The sequence below is a fragment of the Strix uralensis genome, chromosome 9, assembly GCF_047716275.1.
Source record: "Strix uralensis isolate ZFMK-TIS-50842 chromosome 9, bStrUra1, whole genome shotgun sequence".
In the NCBI taxonomy this organism is placed as follows: domain Eukaryota; kingdom Metazoa; phylum Chordata; class Aves; order Strigiformes; family Strigidae; genus Strix; species Strix uralensis.
In genome coordinates this window covers 6490307-6509930 of record NC_133980.1, presented here as the reverse complement: position 1 = coordinate 6509930, position 19624 = coordinate 6490307, and the positions used below count along the sequence as shown (strand labels likewise).

The 19624-nt window shown below is 46.8% G+C and overlaps 1 protein-coding gene across 4 annotated transcripts in view; it reads left to right on the top strand.

Moving 5' to 3' along the window:
* PLD1 (phospholipase D1) overlaps positions 1–19624 on the top strand; it is a 68489-nt gene that overhangs the window by 48559 nt on the left and 306 nt on the right. For 3 of the 4 annotated variants that reach the window (XM_074878508.1, XM_074878511.1, XM_074878509.1), the window contains 8 exons: positions 3734–3844; positions 4559–4647; positions 7707–7820; positions 9218–9267; positions 10282–10416; positions 12780–12933; positions 13594–13708; positions 14274–19332. In XM_074878508.1, coding sequence (XP_074734609.1) covers positions 3734–3844; positions 4559–4647; positions 7707–7820; positions 9218–9267; positions 10282–10416; positions 12780–12933; positions 13594–13708; positions 14274–14498 — 993 coding nt within the window. In that variant the 3' untranslated portion in view covers positions 14499–19332. Of the gene's footprint in view, positions 1–3733; positions 3845–4558; positions 4648–7706; positions 7821–9217; positions 9268–10281; positions 10417–12779; positions 12934–13593; positions 13709–14273; positions 19333–19624 lie in introns of those variants that run through there. The other variant, XM_074878510.1, reaches the window with a different exon arrangement.

Sequence of the window (19624 nt, the reverse complement as noted above, 5' to 3'; positions counted from 1 at the left end):
TGACCTGTTAGCAGCAGATTTTGACCTCGTTTTACCATCTGGTTTTGCTCTCCTTTGTCAGAGGAGAGGAGCAGGAAAGTGTTTTCGGGAGGGTGGGGACAGCAGAAGCAGCACTGACAGGGGCTTTCCCCTGGGCAGGGAGGATGAATGCAGCATGCATGGGAAATGATGTGGAGGTACAGGCAGGGAAGGAGGAAGGGAGCCTGTCAGCTCCGCGGGTTGGTTAGACATGGTCTCTCATCCTCTTTCGTTTGAACTTTTGGGCTTTGCTCGCAATAGCAATGTGATTGCGCATTGATTTTTTTTGCAAGAGTCAAATAGCCGTCTGCCAAAGGCAGTGTCAGTTTTTTTTCCAGCTCTCTATTTCCATTCCAGAGTTTGCAGTTATCAGCCAAAGCCAGCGCTGCAGAAGATTTGACGTGGTGAGGCAATATCCAGTTTCTGATGTAAATGCAATGAAAATTTAATGCTCTGGCAATGGCTAATGCCCTTACCTCTTTGAAGTCTGCATGAGAGCTTGCATTGTTCAGGGTTTATGCATTAGTCCATAACAAACATCAAATTTATTACTGTTGTATTGGTTAAAGAAGTTAAAGGGATGACAAGTCTGGCACAGCACTGAGTGCTGCTATTGAGAGCCTTGAGGGAGAGGAGAGGGAAGGAGCATGGAGACACCAGCTCTGGTTGGTATGAGCTGTGCTGGGCAGCATGTGGCCTTTTTTCCCTTGGAAAATAGGTTGGGTTGGAACCAGCTTACTTTGAGTACCTTGACAGGAAAGTAGAGATGTCCAGAAGTGTGAGATGAAACACCAGTGAAGAGGGAAGGCCTGTGTAGGAAGCTTCAAGGTGTGTATTTGTCTTTGAGTGCCACAGCCACAGCTCCATTTCCTCGGGGCGTGTGCCCCATCCATGCGATGCTGCCCTTGGTGGCTGCAGAGCCACCAATGTTGGTGCCCTTGTCCTGCCACCTCCTTGCCTGTCACCGTGACTGCGGAGCTGTGCCGTGATTGGTGCTGGCCACCAAAGTGATCCAGGTTAAAAACAACTTCATGTTGAGGAGGTCCAAGCTAGAACACCCTACACCCGTTCTGCTGCCCCAGCTAGCATCTTCTGACGCCTCTTTTTCCCTCCAGACATGGATTTGAGGTTGTACCTGACATAAGCTCTTTGGGTGATGCTGAGCCAGCTTTTTAGGATGAGCCATGACATGTTGTCATGGGACAAGAGCAGGGGGATGACGGGCCTCTAACAGCGGGCAGCCTGGTGTGCAGAGGGAGCTGGGGTGCTGATGTGTGAAGGGGTGAAGAGGAGGGCAGGGAAGGGCAGGTGGATGATGTGCTGGAAAGGGATGGTCCTGAGTGATGGCTCTGTTGCATCAGGTGGCATCCTGGTTTGGAATAAACTCGTCTCCTGGTAGTAAAGTTGTTTTTCAAAGTGAGGGGCTTTGGTGCTGTCAAGCTCCTGATTTAGAAAAGGATATTTATTCCTCATCCCCAGCAGTTTCAGCTATTGCTGCTGTAAATGAGGGTGTGGAAGTTACTTTGTTTCGTGCAGGGCTCAGCAGCTTATCTTGAAAAGAGAAGCGGCTCTTTAGAGTGTGGACAAAGTTAACTAGCAAAAAAAAAAAAAAAAAAAGGATTAAATATCAGTACTTTGTACACTAGGAAGCTGCAGTCTGCAGCTTTCTGAAGTGCAATTCCAGATTGTATTTGCTGGAGGTCCCCAGCCCACAGACACATGCTTTGTGGCCCCAGGTTTTCATCAAAGCAGGACAAAAGGCAGGGAAGGGGCAGCGTGGGCCACCGGCTCTGACAGTGAAGGTGGAAGGGTTTTGAGGTCCTGCCCAGGCTGCAGCCTAAGATGTGTGTATGGAAGAATTAGTGTGATTTCTACCCAGAAAAACTTTTTTTCTGTCCTTGTTAATGCAAATGCTGGAATTTTGTTCAGAAGCTCTATCTGCCGTGGTGCTCGGTGGGGTTTCGGCAATGCCCAGCCTGGGGTGTGTGGGAGCACGCAGTGTTGGCTTTGCAAAGCAAATGGGTGGTTAAAACCCCATGGGCATGAACAGCATTGCCTCACCGAGGTTTGTGCAAGCAAAGGGTGGCTGTTTGGGACCAGTGAAGTCTGTGATGGCCCTTGCGTTCAGGCTGGCTCCCTCTGTCAAGCATCTGTGACCCCAGCGTTCAGTCTGGGAGGCTGCAGAGTGCTCGCTCCTGTTGGCCAAGAGAGCAGCCAGGTAGGAGAGTTGCAAGATCTCTTTTTTGGTGACCTGTGAGAGAGGGCTGCTTCTGTCCACGGGAAGGAATTAGCTCAGGAGTTGTGCGCTATTTAACAGCAGTGCCCTTCAGTGCCACCTCCAGAGATGCTCTGGAGATGAGAGGATTGGTTTGGTTCAGACATGCAGCATCTGGACCAAAGATCCAAATCCTTATCTGCTGGTATACTACTGGTAATTAGCTCTCAAAAGTCCTCAGCTATGCCATGGCCAGCAGCCTGCTTTGATGGTGGATGGAGATGACAATGTGACAGCAAAGCTCAGGGTCAGGGGGTACAGGGAGAGTAACATGGAGCAAAGCACAAGCTGGACATGGAGGATTCAAATAAATCCATGGGAGGGATTTCCAGGGAAAATTGTTGAGCCCTGAAAGAGATCAGGATTTTGCACATACTGACACACACATTTCACAGATCCTCAGAATTTGGATCTTGTCCTGTGTGTGACTGGTCCTGAGTGCTGGTAAATGGCTGTATTGAGATATTTTAAGGCTATTGTTTCAATTTTTTGTCTTGACAATGTTTAAAGACAGAGGCTAATCATGAGTAATTATTTCCCCTGAGCACATACCCTGCCAACACTTAATTAAAAACTGCATTTCCATCTAGGAAAATGTCACTTAGGGCATAGTGTGGTTGCTTCTTGACTCAAAGCAGAGTGGGAGATGTGGCAGCATCTCTGGCTGTCGGGGCTGGGAAGCTATCTGCTGTGGGGCCTGGCCAAGAGCATGAACAAAGGTTGTTTCTTGTAGTGGTTTGGCTTTCTTGCACAAGAGCTGCAGGAGGCAGGGGAAGAACGTGCCCCAGGGATGGCGGTATCTACTTTAAATGTGGATTTCCAGTAAAAATTATTAAATAAGTGTGGGCAGCTGAACTGCTATGAATTTTAAAAGTTGTATCATCACAATTCAGATGGCTTATGCAAGAACTTGGCAGAAGTAAATGACCTCAAGTGCTCAGGACAAAGACATGGCCCGCATTATCAGACTGACTGTATAAAATCGTGTACCACCTGTTTGTGGGAAAAACACATTACCTTGGCTTGACACCAGCTTTAAATATTGCTAGAGAGGAGATCACTGATTGGATGTGCACCCCTAAAGCTTGGAAACTTAGGTTGTTTTAAAAGCAGTTTATCATAAGACCTTAAGCAAGAACAGAACTTTTGTGCTGCTTCTATCACATCTAAAACTGCTCAGGTGGGAGAGGGTGCTAATGGGACAAGGCACTTATGTTTTTTAATCAGAACATTATTAAACATTACTACTGTTTTTGAGCATCCTTTCTCCTTATTACAAATGTAGTATAAATGGTGAGTGTTGCACATATTACCTTACATAGTGAAATCCTGACAGGCAAACGGTGCCAGGGAAGAGCGTTGCCTCTTAAATAATTCAGTTACAATGCTGTGCTGTCCTGGGTGGGAGAGAGCTGAAGGTGTTAATCTCTCTCTTTCCAGGTGATCCGTTCTGCTGCTGACTGGTCCGCGGGCATTAAATACCACGAGGAGTCCATCCACAATGCCTACGTCAGCGTGATAGAAAACAGCAAGCACTACATATATATAGAAGTGAGTGGCAGTGAGGGAAAGCAGGAGCGTCCTGGTGCTCTGGGCATGGCTCGCAGCCATCAGGGCAGTTCTTCCTCTTGAGGTTTGGTCTTAATTTTTTATGAATTTAGTTACATACCATAGAATATGTCAAGTTGGAAGGGACCCAAAAGGATCATCATATGGATATTAATACAGAATCTGCTCTGAATTTTTGGGGCTGTTTCCAGGGGCTGACAGCTTTCTGACTGCAAAAGTAGACCTCTCGTTTATGAGCATCTTTGCAAAATTGCCAGCAGCTTCCAGGACCTGAATAACAGTTTTCCTGTCCCCTCCATGGCTTTGCAGCATCCCCTGTGCATGCTCAAACCCTCCATCTCACAGGGCTGGTCTTGCATCTGTACAGCCTGGAGCTGCAGGAATCTCCCGTGTCGGAGAGACTCTCAGCCCTGGCTGAATGGAAATGCTTGTTCTCCTCTTTTTTTTTACCTTTTTTTAGCCACTTGTTAGGACGTTCTTTATGTGAACATTCTAAGGAGTGTGATTAATAATTCATTCCCTAAGCAAGCGCAGACACACACATCATTTAATAATAATAATAATTAAAAAAGCATCATCTCAAATGGCACACAAACCAGCTATCTTTAGTTGCTCTTGGTCTGAAATAAAGCATGCAAATGTTTTTTGTTCGTTGCTGACAGTGTCTGACAGTAGCTTTGCTTGCTTTTCCTGCAGAACCAGTTTTTTATTAGCTGTGCTGATGACAAAGTTGTCTGGAACAAGATCGGCGATGCAATTGCTCAGAGGATTCTTAAAGCTCACAGGTAACCTGTTCTTAACAAAGCAATGAAAGTCTTCCAGGTGCATTTATATGGTGTGGTGTGAAATAATATCTTAATGGACACAGCTGTACAATAGCTTTTCCAACACAGAACTGATGTGGCCAAACATCTGCTTGTGTTTGCAGCAATGAGACTCTTCAGTGGTTTCTTTACAGCCAGAAAGTGATTTTCTGGACTTACCTTGATGCAAATGTGTTTTTAACTATGGAACTTGTTTAAAAGCAAGTTTTTATACTCTGGTTCAGTGACACCTTTGCTACATAACCAACCAGTCTTGAACTGTGTGGTAAGGCATGTTAATGTGTGAGAAGGTTGAACTAGGATTTGTGGTTTATTTAAATTATTTATAGAGAGGATTGGCTTCAAATAGGTCAAGCAAACATGTTTCAAGGATTTGACCGCAGGGTTCAGCTATTGTTTGAACAACTTTTTCTGGTAAGTGCTGGAGGGTATTTACAACCTCCAGCCGTTGCAAGGGGACCATCCTTTGTTCCTGGATGGATCAAACCTAACCATGTTTTAGAACATTCCTACTTCAGCACAACTAATCTCATGTTAACATTAATACCACAGATAGTGGCTTGTCTTTGCTTTGATTCTGGAGAGCTTGCCTAAGGTTGCTCTCCTGGAGTCTTTAAGATACGTATATGTCATATTCTAAAACTGTATCCTGGTCTTGCTGGGCTGATGTACAGAAAACTTGCTAATCTTCTTCCTTTCATCCCTCGTGCTTTTTTGCCATGCCTGGAGAAGTTTCTTGCAATGATTATTTTTTCCATATTGTAGTTGTCAAGAGCTATGTAGGGGCTGCTTTCCTAGAGGTGCTCTTGCTGGAGTCACAGAAATTTCTCTCTCTTTAGCACTTGAGCTTGGAAATTCCCACTTGGGTGAGGGCGGCTGACCCGAGACAGACAGACACTGGGGTACGAGCAGTGTCTGCAAGGCTGCAGGAACTGACATGCTCCTCTGTGGAAAGAGGAGCACTATTCAAACCGGGAGAGCATGGGTGTTATCTGCTACGCCATTAACAACAGGGCAGAGTAACAGGGTGGAGTTGCTGGTAATCTGTGAGCTGCAATGTATAGCACAAATAATTGAAATGAGCTAAGGATGAAAAGATGGGGTGGATTTTCTCACCCGGGGTAAATGAAAAGTGGTGCTAGTGCTGTTGGAATTGGCGTTGCTGGTGTTTGCGTTACAACATCAAGGCTCGCAGGCGGCCAGATGTGGCATCTCTGTGCGGTGTCCCCTTGGAAAGCAGCTCTGGATTGCCTTTCCTGCCTTTGGGAACTGATTGCCACAGGCCCTTTGGATCAGTTGCCTGCTTTTACCAGTGCTACTGAGGTAGCAACAAATTCTCCAGCTAATCCGTTAAGATTTTTCTGTTATATAAAGTTTATGTAACGGGTGTCGTTATGTCCAGATATCAAAAAGTCTAGCACAAAAAGGAGTCGCACAAATTCTTCAGTGACCCATTTTCAGATGTGATGCTCACTTTTGTATTACTCCAATTTTATGCCAATATTGTGCCAGCTTAATGTCAGTGATTCCTAACTGAATATAAGATTCAAATTCTCCACGCTCCAGAGTGCTTGGCATTGCCTAAGATTAAAAGTAAATTCAGACCTAAATGGTTTGTATCATAATGCTTATGTTCCAAACTGCCCCAGGAAAACAGTGTAGATGACACAGATGTTTAATTATAAATTAAGGTCTTTAGTTAAGCTTGTACTCTTCTCACTCTTCTAGACTAAATATTTTCTACTGTTGTAATTAATAATGTTCTTTTTTTGGTTTCCTCTCTTTTTTCATGGGTGGCTCTCTAACTAGTTTAATAAGCACTGGGCTTAGACAAACAAGCTGCTTTTGTTAGTAGATCCTTTTCATGATACAAACAGGCTTGTTTCAAAGTCTCTTGTGGTGTATGGGTAAGACCTCATTAACTGTTTCTGAGGTCTGACAAACTAAAGCTAGTTTACAGTGCATAGCACAGGTATAAGGAAGCGCTGGTTGAAATTAAAGAAATGCAGGTCCTCACTGTCTCCCTTCCAGCTCGGACGAGACCCCAGTGCTTCATGATTCCTCTGCCCTTAAATTCACAGGGACGACTTGCCCGAGGAAGGAATACTTTTACAAAAACTGCAGACTGACTCATTTTCAGGCTGCTCCTGAAATGGTTTTGTCCTGATTAAACTGCGTTTGCCATCTAGTGGCAGCACCCTTGAATGGAGCATCCTCCTCCTCCTCCTTCTCCGGGGTGCAGGGCAGGGGATTGCCAACACCCAGGGGTGCCTGGAAGGCACTGGCAGAGCAGATGCATCTGACTTGCGTCAGCAAAGAAAACCCAAAGGTGGGCTTTAAGAAAAGCCCCAGGCAATGTCGCAATAGTAGCTTTTGTCCTGAATTGGATCACGGTTAGGGCGCAGTATAGTTTGGGGGAACTCTGGAACTGAGTTTTTGTGGGTTGTGATGTATCAGTGAAATGCTTGCCTTCCTTGAATGATCAAGGTCTGGTTTGTGCCCTGAGCTTTTCCCACCTTTTGTCACGTTTCTGACTTCTAAAAACAAGTATGTAGGGGGAACGTCAGGTTAGATTTTGGTTTTGTGCCTGTGATAGTTCTGTAATCTTTGCTGTGCTCTGCCAGGCAGTCATACACACCAGTCTGCACCAGTATCAGTGTGACTGGGCTATTGGGTGCTCAAACAAACTTCTATAGTGACAGACACAGTCTGTAAAATAGTCAGCTTGCCCTTGAACTTCAGTGAAAATGTGTTTCTTTTCCTTTAGCTTCTTTTGTCGTCTGCTGAGAGTAAGTTATCCTTCTCCTCCTGAAGGTCTGAGCACTCACTGAAGTACTGATGACAGGTGATGAAGACTTGAAACTGGGAATATGCTTCACACTTTTCTCTCTTAAAATTTGTGTAGTAGCCTTGGATGGAAGCCAACTTGGTCAGGACAGGGGAAGTGAAACTGAGGGGACTTCACCTTGTGTGAAGCTGTAACATTTGCAGGCTAATATTCCCCCAAACTATCGTTTCAGGGAAAACAAGCGTTTCCGAGTATATGTGGTGATCCCGCTGCTGCCTGGGTTTGAAGGAGACATTTCGACCGGCGGGGGGAACGCGCTGCAGGCCATAATGCACTTCAACTACAGGTACCGCAGGCAGCCCCGCCACGGGCAGGGCTGTCAGAGACCTCCCCGCTCACCTCCACCTGCTGCCGGTGGTGCCCAAGGCTCCAGCTGCCATTATCTCCTTTGGAAAAGGAGAAGAAAACTGTTTGGGTAGCTTTCAATTAGTACTTGAGCCTCAGGATGTGCAGCAGGAGGTGAGGCGATGCTAGCCGAGCGGGAGAGTGCGGCGGGTGAGCCCGGCGCTCTCTGCGGTGAGCTCCCTGCCTCTGCCCTGGCACGGTGGGTCCCCCGATCCCTTACACAAACCCCCCAATTCCTGGCTCGTGAGCCGCTCCCTTCATGCAGTGTAACACTGCCAGGTGCATTCTCTTTCCTTCTAGCTTATCAGATCAGGACTTACTCTCCCGCTTGATGGTCACAGTCCCATTTAGGCACTTACCACGGTTTTTACTGTGGTTCCTCCTGGCAGCATCCCCATCGCCGCTGCGGCCGGGAGGCAGCGGCAGCCCTGCGGGTTTGTTAGCTGGGATTTGCCTCCAAATCTGCCTTTTTGGCCAGTACTTCACCTGGCTCTGCCCATTGGCCCTGTGAAGGCAATGACATCCTTCCCAGTGTGATTCCCCTGCTCCGGGATGGATGTTTTTGGGGGACACTTGCAACCCAGCAGGTCTCATGGGAAGGACTGAAACACAGTGGTGCTGGGAGCCCTGAGCTGGGAGCAGGATGTAGAGGGAGGCAAAATGGCCCAAGGCAAGATGGTTTTACTGGAAAGCTGGCTTACGGTATGGCCAAGGTGCGGTCAGTCTGCAGGGACTACTGCTATCTCCAGAGTGAAATCTCCCTTGTCTGCTGGACTGCAGGGGTGTCCTACTGCACTTCCAGAAGGACAAGCAGGGCAGGAGACACGAGCAGAAGGAAAGCAGCATGTGTCCCTAACCAGGCCCTTCTGCAAGGGCAACCATAGGTCTTGAGTAATTGCCCATGGGTTGTTTTTTTTTTTTGAATGAGACACCAACCGTGGCTTTTCCAGTCCAGCCATAATCACACAAACTCCCTGACCTGGTGTTCTGCACGTGTTGACATTTCTTCTTGATGTGATTTCACATCAAGACCTGTGGCACAGACGGTAGCAGACCTGTTTTTAACATGTTTATCATCATTGTGGTGTTCTCTAGAAGGCAAAAACGCTCCCCCGCTCCTGGGTGGATGGTACAAGCTCCTTTAGGAAATGAGCAGTCCTTGCTATATCAACAGTCGTTTGGGAAAAATGTATGCTCTGGAAGCACCGTGTTTTGTTCTGCTTGCATGGGGTATTTAAAAGGCAATTGTGTTTGCAATTTACCTCGCCCGTTTCTGCTTCAGCATATGCCGTTGCCTCGAGTGGCGGTGGTGCTGACGGCTGCCTACCTTCTTTCCAGGACCATGTGCCGTGGAGAAAACTCAATCCTGGGCCAGCTGAAGACAGAGGGTAGGAGCTTTATTCCACTTCCCCTGTGTTGCTTGCTCTCAGGGTGCTGCTGTTCAATGGATACATCTATAATACATAAACCAGATTCTCCAGCTTGTCATTAACATGGGCTTGCTGTGGCTGAGGGGTTCAGGCGTGGGCTGGGGCATCTCTCAGCAGCGTGTGCTATGGGTTGGTGAGCGACCTCCTCCTCTGCCGTCATCCCGTGGCAAGGTCTGTCGGGTCACATGAGCTGTGGCCAGTTGTCAGACTTCACGCTTGGATGCAGCCCTGATCCGGAGGAGGGGAGGACCCCAGGGAGGAGCACGGCGCGGTTGCAGCTGCTCGGGATCGTGTTATTTGGAAAATGTCCCGAGCAGGGTCACGCTTCTGGGAGCGATGAGCCCTCAGCCTCCCCTGTGAATCCCACCCTGGGTTTGTTTCTGGCAGTGGTCACACGCGGAGAGGAAAAACCTGCCTAAGCAGGACACTGTTTCTGAGCTGCTTCCTTGCCATGAGGATGCCTGCTTGAATTTGCTCCGCACCATGAAAACCCACGTTTCACAAATACTGGGGGCGTACATAATGCCTCATTCATTCTAGGTCTTTGTTTAAGTCTGAACTGCAGACAAGCGCATTAGGACGTATTTTCCATACTGTGTATGGACAAAACACCTGCTTCCAGCCTCCTCTCTGCAGGATGTGCAGAAGAGCAGTTGCATAGTCCAGTTATTTTAAGACATTCAGATCAATTATGAGCACTTGCGTGCTGCGCAAGGGAGACTGGGATCATTTCTCACAAAGTGGAAGTATCTATGCAAGGCAGTGCATCAGAGCAGCACAAAGAGTCCACAGGCAGCTTTTAAAGTCTATTTTTAAAGAAACTTATTTCCATTATCTGTTTGTTTATTACTTTTTTTAAAAGTCAAAAGTGAACTGTTATTCATATGGGTTTTTATATAAAGAGCATCTTTTCTCTTTCTTCTCCTTTCCACCTCCCTCATCCCATCAGTTTTGTTCTCTTTTAATTTTCAGTTGGAGATAAATGGATAAACTACATATCATTCTGTGGACTTCGAACATATGCAGAGTTGGAAGGAAAACTAGTCACAGAGCTCATCTACGTTCACAGCAAGCTGCTGATTGCTGATGACAACACAGTTATAATCGGTGAGCAGGGGGCTTGCGGGAGGGGTTTGGACCACTCAATTCTATCTGGATTAGTCCCTTCGCTTCTCTGCCCTGTACTCAGTGCAGGCTGTGGTGCTGTGTGCTTTTCTATGTTGTGATTTCTTTCTTGGGAAATATTTTGCTTTTTAAAAAAAAAAAAACAAAAAACAAAACAAACCCACAAAAAAACCAAACTCATAAATTCAGGAGGGTAGGTAGGAGGGAGGAAAGGATTTGAAGGGCTGTCATTTAATTTGTTTTCCTAAAATGGTTTTAAATCTCTGTGTAACAGTGAGAAGAATCCCAGTGCAGGGAATATTGTCCATCTGTCTTGTATCAAACTCTGCTCTAGCAGGAAGACTTGTGAGACTTGTCATCTGTTCCTTAAAGAACAGAATGTGCTGTAAAATTTGGAGGGTTTGGACAACATGTGTCATTTATCAGCTCCATTTCCTAAGAAAGGGGAAATATGTTATGACGAGTAATAGATATCATTTCATCCGATTCTCTTACCATATTTATTATGAGATCACAAAGCAAAGACAAGAGAATTGAGGCTCAGAGTTCTACATCACAGCAGAAAAGCAGAATTTTAGCCTGTTTCTTTAAAGAAACCCTTTTCGATCTCTTATATCAGCAGGGAAAGTTTTGCCAAAGAATAACTTAATACCGGATTTTGCAAGACTCAAAATACTCCCCTCCTTCAAAGCAGCAGTTCAGCCTGTAGTCTGGAATGACCTGTGGTTAGGTTTGCCTCTCTGTTACCCTCTCAGGGGTCAGATCCTGTCTCCAGTATGCAAAGGAGCCCAGAGGTGGTTTTAACGTTACAGCAGGAGCTGTAATTGTTGCAACTGTGGTGGTCTGGGGGCCTAAGACAGCTCTTAATTTCTGTTTTCTGTACCTATGGGCCTGAGGATGGATTTTTATACAGCATGTGCATCCGTGCTGGCTGATGAGGTGATGGGAAGCCAGTGTCATCCCTTTTTCACCCAGGAAAGAGACAGTGTGTGGAAATAAAATGCTAATGAAGTCACTGTGCGGGGAAAGGAAGGTGAAAAGACAGTGAGGGGGTTGGCTCTTTTTTCCTCTGGAGGTGTTAGCTCCCCTCGAATTAATTCAGTCACAGGGAAGGCTGAATGGTTAACCAGTGCCTGGGGGTCTCTCTTGGAGCTGGGAGCTGTGTCTGGAGATTTTTGTTGTTGTTTAAGTCATTTCTGTGGGTCAATGACCCGATGACTCCTATTGCTGGCTGCATCTTGCTGTTCCCTTGGAGCCAACAAGCACCATGCTGTCCCCCATCCCTCGCCTTCTGATGGCTGCGTGGGACAGAGTCAGGGCTGGAGCCGCCACATGAGCCCAAACCCTTATATGAGCAGGATGGTGCATTTTGGAGAGGGACCCCCGCCCCCTGAAGGGCACAGCCAGAGCCATGCAGTAGAAACACAACGGGGAGGGGGAGATGTCTGCTGCCCTCCAGCAGCTTTACTGGGGACTGAAGGGGTTATTTCCCAGGGTGTGAGCGAGGAGCTGTGCACAGGACACCCGTGGGTCCCAGCGCCCAGGGAGGCATCCCCCCTGCACCCCTCTGGAAAGCACCCCTCTCCTTTCTGGGGTTTGGGTTTTACGCAGCCTGCAGTGGTGCTGCAGCAAGCACAGGGCAAGGAGTAGAGAAGAAGCATCCCCTGTGGTCGGAAGGTTCCCCGGATCCCTGGGGTCTGCTGCTGCCTTGCTGTGTTAGCAGAGACGGTGCCTCAGCTCTTGTGTCTGTGGACACAGAAGTGTGGTTCTGGCAGGACAGGAGGGTCTGGGTGTCGGTTACCCACAGTGAGGAGATGACGTCCTTCTTCCTAGATCCCCCTCCCAAAAAACCCCACCTTTTAAATGCAAATGAAAAGCTTCCCCTCTTTATACTACTAAAGATAAGAGCAGGATTTACCCGTGGAGCCCATCCTGCGTCAGGTAACTTGGTATCCAAACCAAATGCAGTTAAGACCTTTGGAAGCTGTGGCATCCTTCAGCAAAAACATCTAGGAAGTTATGGAGAGAGTAAACTTCTGAACAGGGGGGCTATGGCTATGATTTAACCTTCTTCCAAGCCTGGAGCTTTTGAAGCCTGCCAAAAGTAGGGCTGTTCTTGGTTTTTTTTTTTTCCTTCCCCCATATCCTGGCTCTCAGAGTCTGTGTTTCCATAAGGAAACCCTCTGGTCAGGGTTTTACCTAGCGAAACTGTAGATGGTCCCCATGGAGATGAGGGATGCAGAGGGCCTGGGGCAGGGCGGGGAGTGAGTGGTGATGGAGTACGTGCAGGAGCATCTCACACGGCAGGTGATGCGTTGCCAGTGCTTCATTCTCCTCCTCGCCAGGCTCTGCCAACATCAATGACCGCAGCATGCTGGGGAAGCGGGACAGCGAGATGGCCATCATCGTGCAGGACACCGAGACCGTCCCCTCCGTGATGGATGGGGAGGACTACAGCGCCGGGAAGTTTGCCCAGTCCCTCCGGCTGCGGTGCTTCAGGTGGGACACACAGGGCTGGCGAGTGCGGGCAGCGAGGAGGACGCAGGCAGGGCTTGCTCAGGCTTACGCCTGCCTGCAGCCTTTCAAACCAATGGGGCTGCTGCTGCCTGCTCAGGTTTAGCATTGCCTGGCCTGGATTTAACGCAGAGTTTTGCTGCTGTTTCACTGGCATTAGCCTTTCTCACGCTGCTCCTGTCCTCAGCTTGGCAGCTTGACTTACAAATTGTTTTGCTCCAGGGTTTCACTACCAGAGCTCATAAACAAGACAGTGATATTTTGCCTCCAGATCCTGTTTTCACACTCTCTCAATTTTGGGTGGTGGTGTCTCTTGTTAATGGAAGTTTCTTCACTCAGAGCAGCCATCTGGCCCACAACACAGCCATTTTTAATTTAAGACCTTTTTTTTTTCTCCCCCCCCCCCCCCCCCCCCCCCCGCCCAGTTTCCCATCTGGACAGTTACTGCATGGAAAAAAAAAAAAAGGAGAAAATCGAGCAGCGTTATGGCTGGCAGACTATTGCAGGGGACAGGAGCAGGAGGGCACTGGGAGCATGCAGGGTTTAGCAAGTCCCAAGGAAACCTTTTCTTCCCTTGGCATTTCTCAAGAAGGGGAGCACCTGGTGCTTCAGCCTCCATGAGCATCAATCCCTTTGTCTTCTCAGGGTTGTCCTTGGCGGCTCCGATCTCAGTCCGGAACACCAGGATCCCGTCTGCGACAAATTCTTCAAGGAGGTGTGGATTTCTACAGCAGCTCGCAATGCCACCATCTTCGATAAGGTGAGGAACGCAGCGCCTTCCCCCTCCCTTGTTCCTGTGTGGCAGCAGCAGATGCCAATGGGAGAAGTAGCACGGGGAGGGTGAGGGCAGCAGGTCCTGCTCCTGGGGTTGGACCTTCGGAGAGGCTTTGAAGGAATGAGTAGTATCAGATGCAAGAGCTGTGAACGAGAAACTGGAGTTTGTGCATTCTCAAAGTGTGACAGCAGCCCAAGAAGGTAGCAGTTCTGATTTCTCCTTTTATTTGTATCATCTGTAGCTCCGGTGAATGGCCACAATGTACTTACCACTTATAGTTGGGCATAGCATAACTGGAGTAGAAGCAAATTTTACTTCTGGGTTTTTAATGAGCTTTTGCAGTGATCAGAAAAAGCCTTGGAGCTTCCCCTCTGCCTCCTCCAGCCATATCACAGATACGCACGTACCTCTTCCCTCCCCGTTCTCCAGGGCTGTTAATTAACTCCCATCCCAGGGAATTTGTATTAGCTGTTTTGGTCTTTCTTGGGAACTCTGCATTGCAGTATTTCCCCCACACTGAACTGTCACTACTTCTTTCTGTTTTGATCAGGTTTTTCGATGCCTACCCAGTGACCAGGTGAATAATTTAACCCAACTGCGTGATTTCATCAACAAGCCCAAATTAGCGAATGATGATCCTGTGAAAGCAGCAGAGGAATTAAAAAAGATTCGTGGGTTTTTAGTACAATTCCCCTTTCGTTTTCTGGAGGAAGAGTACTTACTTCCCTCCGTCGGAACAAAGGAGTCCATGGTACCCATGGAGGTTTGGACTTAAGAAGATGCAGATTGCTTTATGTTTTAAAGTCTGGTTCTCTAGAGAGAAGTTGATGAACAATATTGAGATTTTGGAAAGCGTTTTATTGCTAAGGGAGGCGAAAAAGATCTCCACCAACCTAATGTGCCTTTCTTAAGGATTTTGGTGGAGGAACTTGAAGCAAATTGACACTAGCAAAGGAGAGGAGCAGAAAGACTTGGAAATAATGGCAAAAGAGAAGTTTAACCTCTGAAGGAGTTACTTCTTAAGACATGTTCTGAGCACTTAAGGGATGCAGGCCACTTCCTAGGACAGGAAACAAATCCCAATCGATGTTGTTACTACTGCCAGCTGTATATTGTGGTTGCGTACGTACTGTGATCCTGCTGTGGCTGTGCAGGAGTCGTGGGCTGCGTGTGCTTCTAAGGCTTTCGGGTATCTGCACCTTGGCTCGCTGGAGCCCCCCATCTCACCCCTTTGTATGCTGTTGGAGCACGTCATGCAGCTCCGGCGCTGTCGGGAAGTGCTGCTTGGTGCTGCCTTTGGGCTGTCCTACAGTTTGCCAAGCGTCGGTGTTTCATTTCTTAAATGGAAACGGACTAACAATCTTGTATCAGAATCAGCATTTTGGTCTCTTCTCCTGTCTGGGGGGAAAAAAGCCCAACTGTTTTTACCACAGCTAGAGCAATCAGCAGTCCTTGTGCAGCCTAGGTCTTGGCAAAGGGAAGCCTCAAGGGAGCTGGAGGTGCTGGAAATCGCTGGAGTTTGCTGGGCTTTACGGAAACACAGCATGTCAGTTTGTTCTAACTGTGCATGAAGACTTTCTCCAGGAGAGGATCAAAGTTTAAACTCAAGCCTTAGATCTCCAGAGCTCAAGGAAAGCAAGGCACTGCGTGTGATGGGACAGAAACTCAAAAGCCGGCGTGGGCCAAACTAAACCCTGTGCTCTTGGTCCTCCATTCATGCATTTCTATTGCAGTACATAGGTAGACCTTCCTTTCCATCTCTTACCTCTTTATTTAAAAGAAGGGAAAGACCATTAAACTAGAGCTGACACCATGCTCAAACTGAGCTGATGTGTTGCTTTGTAGATGGGATGAATGCAAGGGGGAAGGGGATCAGTTAGCAAAGCCTTGTCTCTGGTCTGCTTGGTTTTTAGACCAGCTACAGTCTTGCGCTCAGTCATGCAGGACTTGTCTTCCCAAACACAGGTAAAACTCAGGATGCCCAGTCCTGTTTTCCATTTCTGTAAGACAGTTTCCAAAGCATCTCACTGTGCAGTGAAGCAGCAGTTCAATTCAGCATCCCTGGGCAAAACACTACTGCTCCTGGGTCGGGACCTTGTGTGGTGGGTGCTGTCCTGGGTCTTTACTCCATCCTCCATCCAGCAATGAGCCGTGTCTCCCGATTTCATGTCCAGCTTCCAGCTCCAACTGCAGTCCCGGGAGAGGTGTTTCCCCACAGAGCGGCGTCAAACACTGCGAGGTCAGTCTGTTGGAAATGCCTGACGAGAGTTGGATCTGGAGAAGTGGGCGGCTGAGCTCCTCTGCTGCCTCTGCATCCAGAGGGGTCCCTTCGCTAGCTGGGTTTAACCCAACTCTCATTCAAAAGACCAGGTGAACTGGTACTTACTTTAGTTCACAAGCAAGTTTATTTTTTCTTTTTCTGGCTCTTCCAACAGTCTCACCTGTTTTTAACTGGAAAAGAATCATACTGGTCGTCTAGCTATCCCCAAAACATAGCTGGCACCACATTTTAGCTGATTGTCTTCTGTGTCTTCAGACCTATAAACAGGCACCAGCAGGCACCTGCTGCATCACCCGAGTAAGCAGCAACCCCAAATGTTCCTCCAGGGCAGCCCAAGTCTCAGCCCCTTCCTACAATTTCCACTGTGTTACGCTTGTGTTTTGTAGATGCAATTGCCAATTACACTCCTTTCTGCTCGGTGCATCTGTGGTCTGGTTAGCCTGTTGGAATTGCATGTGCAGCATTTTATGTGATGATCTTCAGTCCAGGGGGTTGATGCTTTTAGTTGGCACGTTGTAAGCAGATAAGTATGTTCCCTTGATTTTTTTTTTTTGTTCCGTTAAAAAAATTGACCTGGGGTCACCCCCTGCAGCACCAGAGAAATATGTGTCCTAACCGTTTGCAATCAAGAAAGATCGAAGGTGTCTTGTTATTTCACGTCCATGCAAGTTCAGAGCTTTTCTCTCCTGATAATATTTTTAGCTGTTTTAGTTTGAACAAAGCTGCTAACTTTAAACAATTACAGCCTGTCAGAGAATCATTATAAGTCACCCAGATCTGTATTCATAGTTGAAAGGGAAGCATTCAACCCCACCACCCGTACACGTGAACCTTGAAGAAGTGCAAGACTCCTGTCATCTTCTAAGTGCTCTTATTGTCCCCGTCCTGATATTAGCAAAGATTCTTGTAATCGTTAAATTATGCTTATATTGTCTTTAAGGTAGTAGGTAGCTAACTCTTGGGGCTTCATAACCCCAGTGTTAAGTCCCCCTCTGCCAGGCTGCTTTGGGAAAAAAACACCCAGGTTCTGCAACACTCAGCCCACCATGTGATGGCTGCTGGTCCCAAGCGACACAGCAGAGCCACAGAGGAGAGATTTCATTGACTGATTCTGTATAAGAAGGTACTAATTAAGAAGGTCTTTCGTTATTAAAGTAGCAGACAGGCCTCACATTGGCTCTCTGTCCGGGAGGAGGTTTCTCTTGGTGGGAACGGACGAGCCGCGCTGAACATCCCTTCTCTGTGTTGGTGCTAAATTCCTGATACCAGGAATTTAGTAACGTTTAAATGCAAGCAAGGTGTGCAAGGCAGCCTTGGCACAGTGCAGAGAGCCCTGCATCCCCAGGGGCTCATGGGACTACCAAATCCCCCCATGGATACGGCACTGCTCGCCCCAAGCAGCTGATGGGGCTGGAGCCATTTCCAGTGAAGGCAGGACTCTTGTTCACACCCACGGGATGTGCTGTTCAGAGCTGGCTCCTTGGGTCCTGTCAACGGGAAGTTTATTTCTTATATTAAGAAGCCTGTGAGGTTGAACAACTTGAGAGAATTAATTTCTGCACCTGAACAATCACTACTTCTTAGTCCGTAATACCAGCGTGGGTTTATTTTTAATACCTTCAAACTGGAGAGGATCGCTTACAAATATACCGTACTGTAACAAGTGATGTGGATTCAAGCACTAGCAAACCTGGAAACACAAACTGTTTCTTGTGGCATTTATTTGCTAGAACTATAGGAAATGAGAACTTCTCCCAGGCTCAGACTTCTATTTTGTAGTTCAACCTGAGTAGAACACTTTTTGTTTTTTCCCTTTAATTTATTCCTTAACACGTGCCACTTTGAGAACTCACACTCTTTACCGTATCTTTTTAATAGTTTGATATTTTAAATTATGTATTTTGTTGTATAGATGTTGAACTGGATAAATGTTTCAGTGTAAAGTTAACGCATGGTTTAAAAAAATGAGAGCTAAAATGTCATTATATATAAGAACTTTACTAAAAAATACTTTGTAGGAGAACTACTCCAGTGCTCAATGGCAGATGCAAAGTGCTCAGCTCAGTTTCTGGTCTCTTGGTCTCAGTTTGTTACCTGACTTGATGTGACTTTTGCTGGATTAAACCCCACTCTCTTTTCCTTTTTGATCAGGTTTCACAACATGATTTTGCAATCCTGGTGCTGTCCCTGGGGGAGACCTCAGTGCTGGTTTTGCCTAGCTGGGACCCTGACATTAGTAATTTACAATACCTTTACTCCTTCCAAGGAAACATCCGTGTACAATCAAGCTCAGATGTGGTTTGGTATTGTTATTTCAGTGTAACAAGTCTTCTGTGCACTTGTAGTTAGGACGGTCAGGGGGTTGTTATCTGTGCACAAAGCTGCATTTGTGGGGACACTGAAATAAGTCTGAATGGTCCTTTAAGTTAATGCCATTTCCTTCTCCTGCCGAATGTAAATACCCAAATCCACACTGATCTAAACTGACACACCTCCATCAGCTGCAAAGCTGCTGCACTGGTTTTCTGGCAGAAAGGACTTGGGCTGTAGGATGCAGTGGTGGCCAAAGTGAAGAGAGCGAGTGGTCTCCAGACCAGGTATATGGGTAGAGGTTGACATCTCTTGGGTGGCCCACAAGCTGTGAATACACTCTCACATTTTGTGGCACTCGTTCTGCAAATTGTTTCAAACAAGCAATCCCTTCTGCAAAGCTGAGATCCTGCTGAAACCAGGAGCTTTGCAGAATCGAGGTTTAAACCAGGGGGGTAAGGCCATGGCAATGAATCATGTTAAGCTTGCAAAATTAAGGTAGATCAAAGCAGAACAGACCCACAAACTGTACATCGACCACTGAATGCAATGATCCTCTTGGGGTTTCTTTTTTTTTTTTCATTTCCCTGCCTGCTTTCTTGTTGTAGTTTCCAGTATTTGTGATTTTTCTATTTTTAACCTCTCAGTGTGTTTTCATAAAATCTCCATGTAAATAATTCCAACTTGCCTCTTTCCTGACACTTGGGAAATGAGAAGAAATGTTGAAAGTCACAGCTCTGGGAATGTTGGTGGTTTGGTTTTTTTTTTCGAAATCGTGTCTCTAGCTAAACTGATCAACAAAAGGAGAGCTTCCACTTCAGGTGTGAGTGCAGGCCTCCGTGCGTCTCTACCTTCTGACGGTGCAGTTGTGAACACTGAATATCCCTTCTGTGAAGGCTGCTGGAATTGAGTTTTGTATCCTTGTTTCTGCTAATAATCGCTTTCCTTTCCACTGTTTGTATCTGGTAAATGAATGTGTATTAATGGACTGAAAATACAACTGATCATCATGTTTAAACGTTTGGCTTTGGTCTTGTTTCTGCTTGTTTTGGGGACTGTGGTTGCATCCTGCTTGTGGGCTGAGTTCTGCCCTTGCCTTGCATTGGTAGTCCTGCCCCAGCAGCTGAGACCCGATGGAAAAAGGCCCAGGGTTGCAATAAAAATGGCTAGATCGGAGTCATTTCTGTTTTCCTGGGAGAGAGAAATTGTTGGAGTGAAACAGCATAGAAAGGGAAAATTGGACTGCTTTAAAATAAATAAATTAAAAAATCCTGTTTCAAAGGAATTTTAATAATCCAAAAGCATTATGA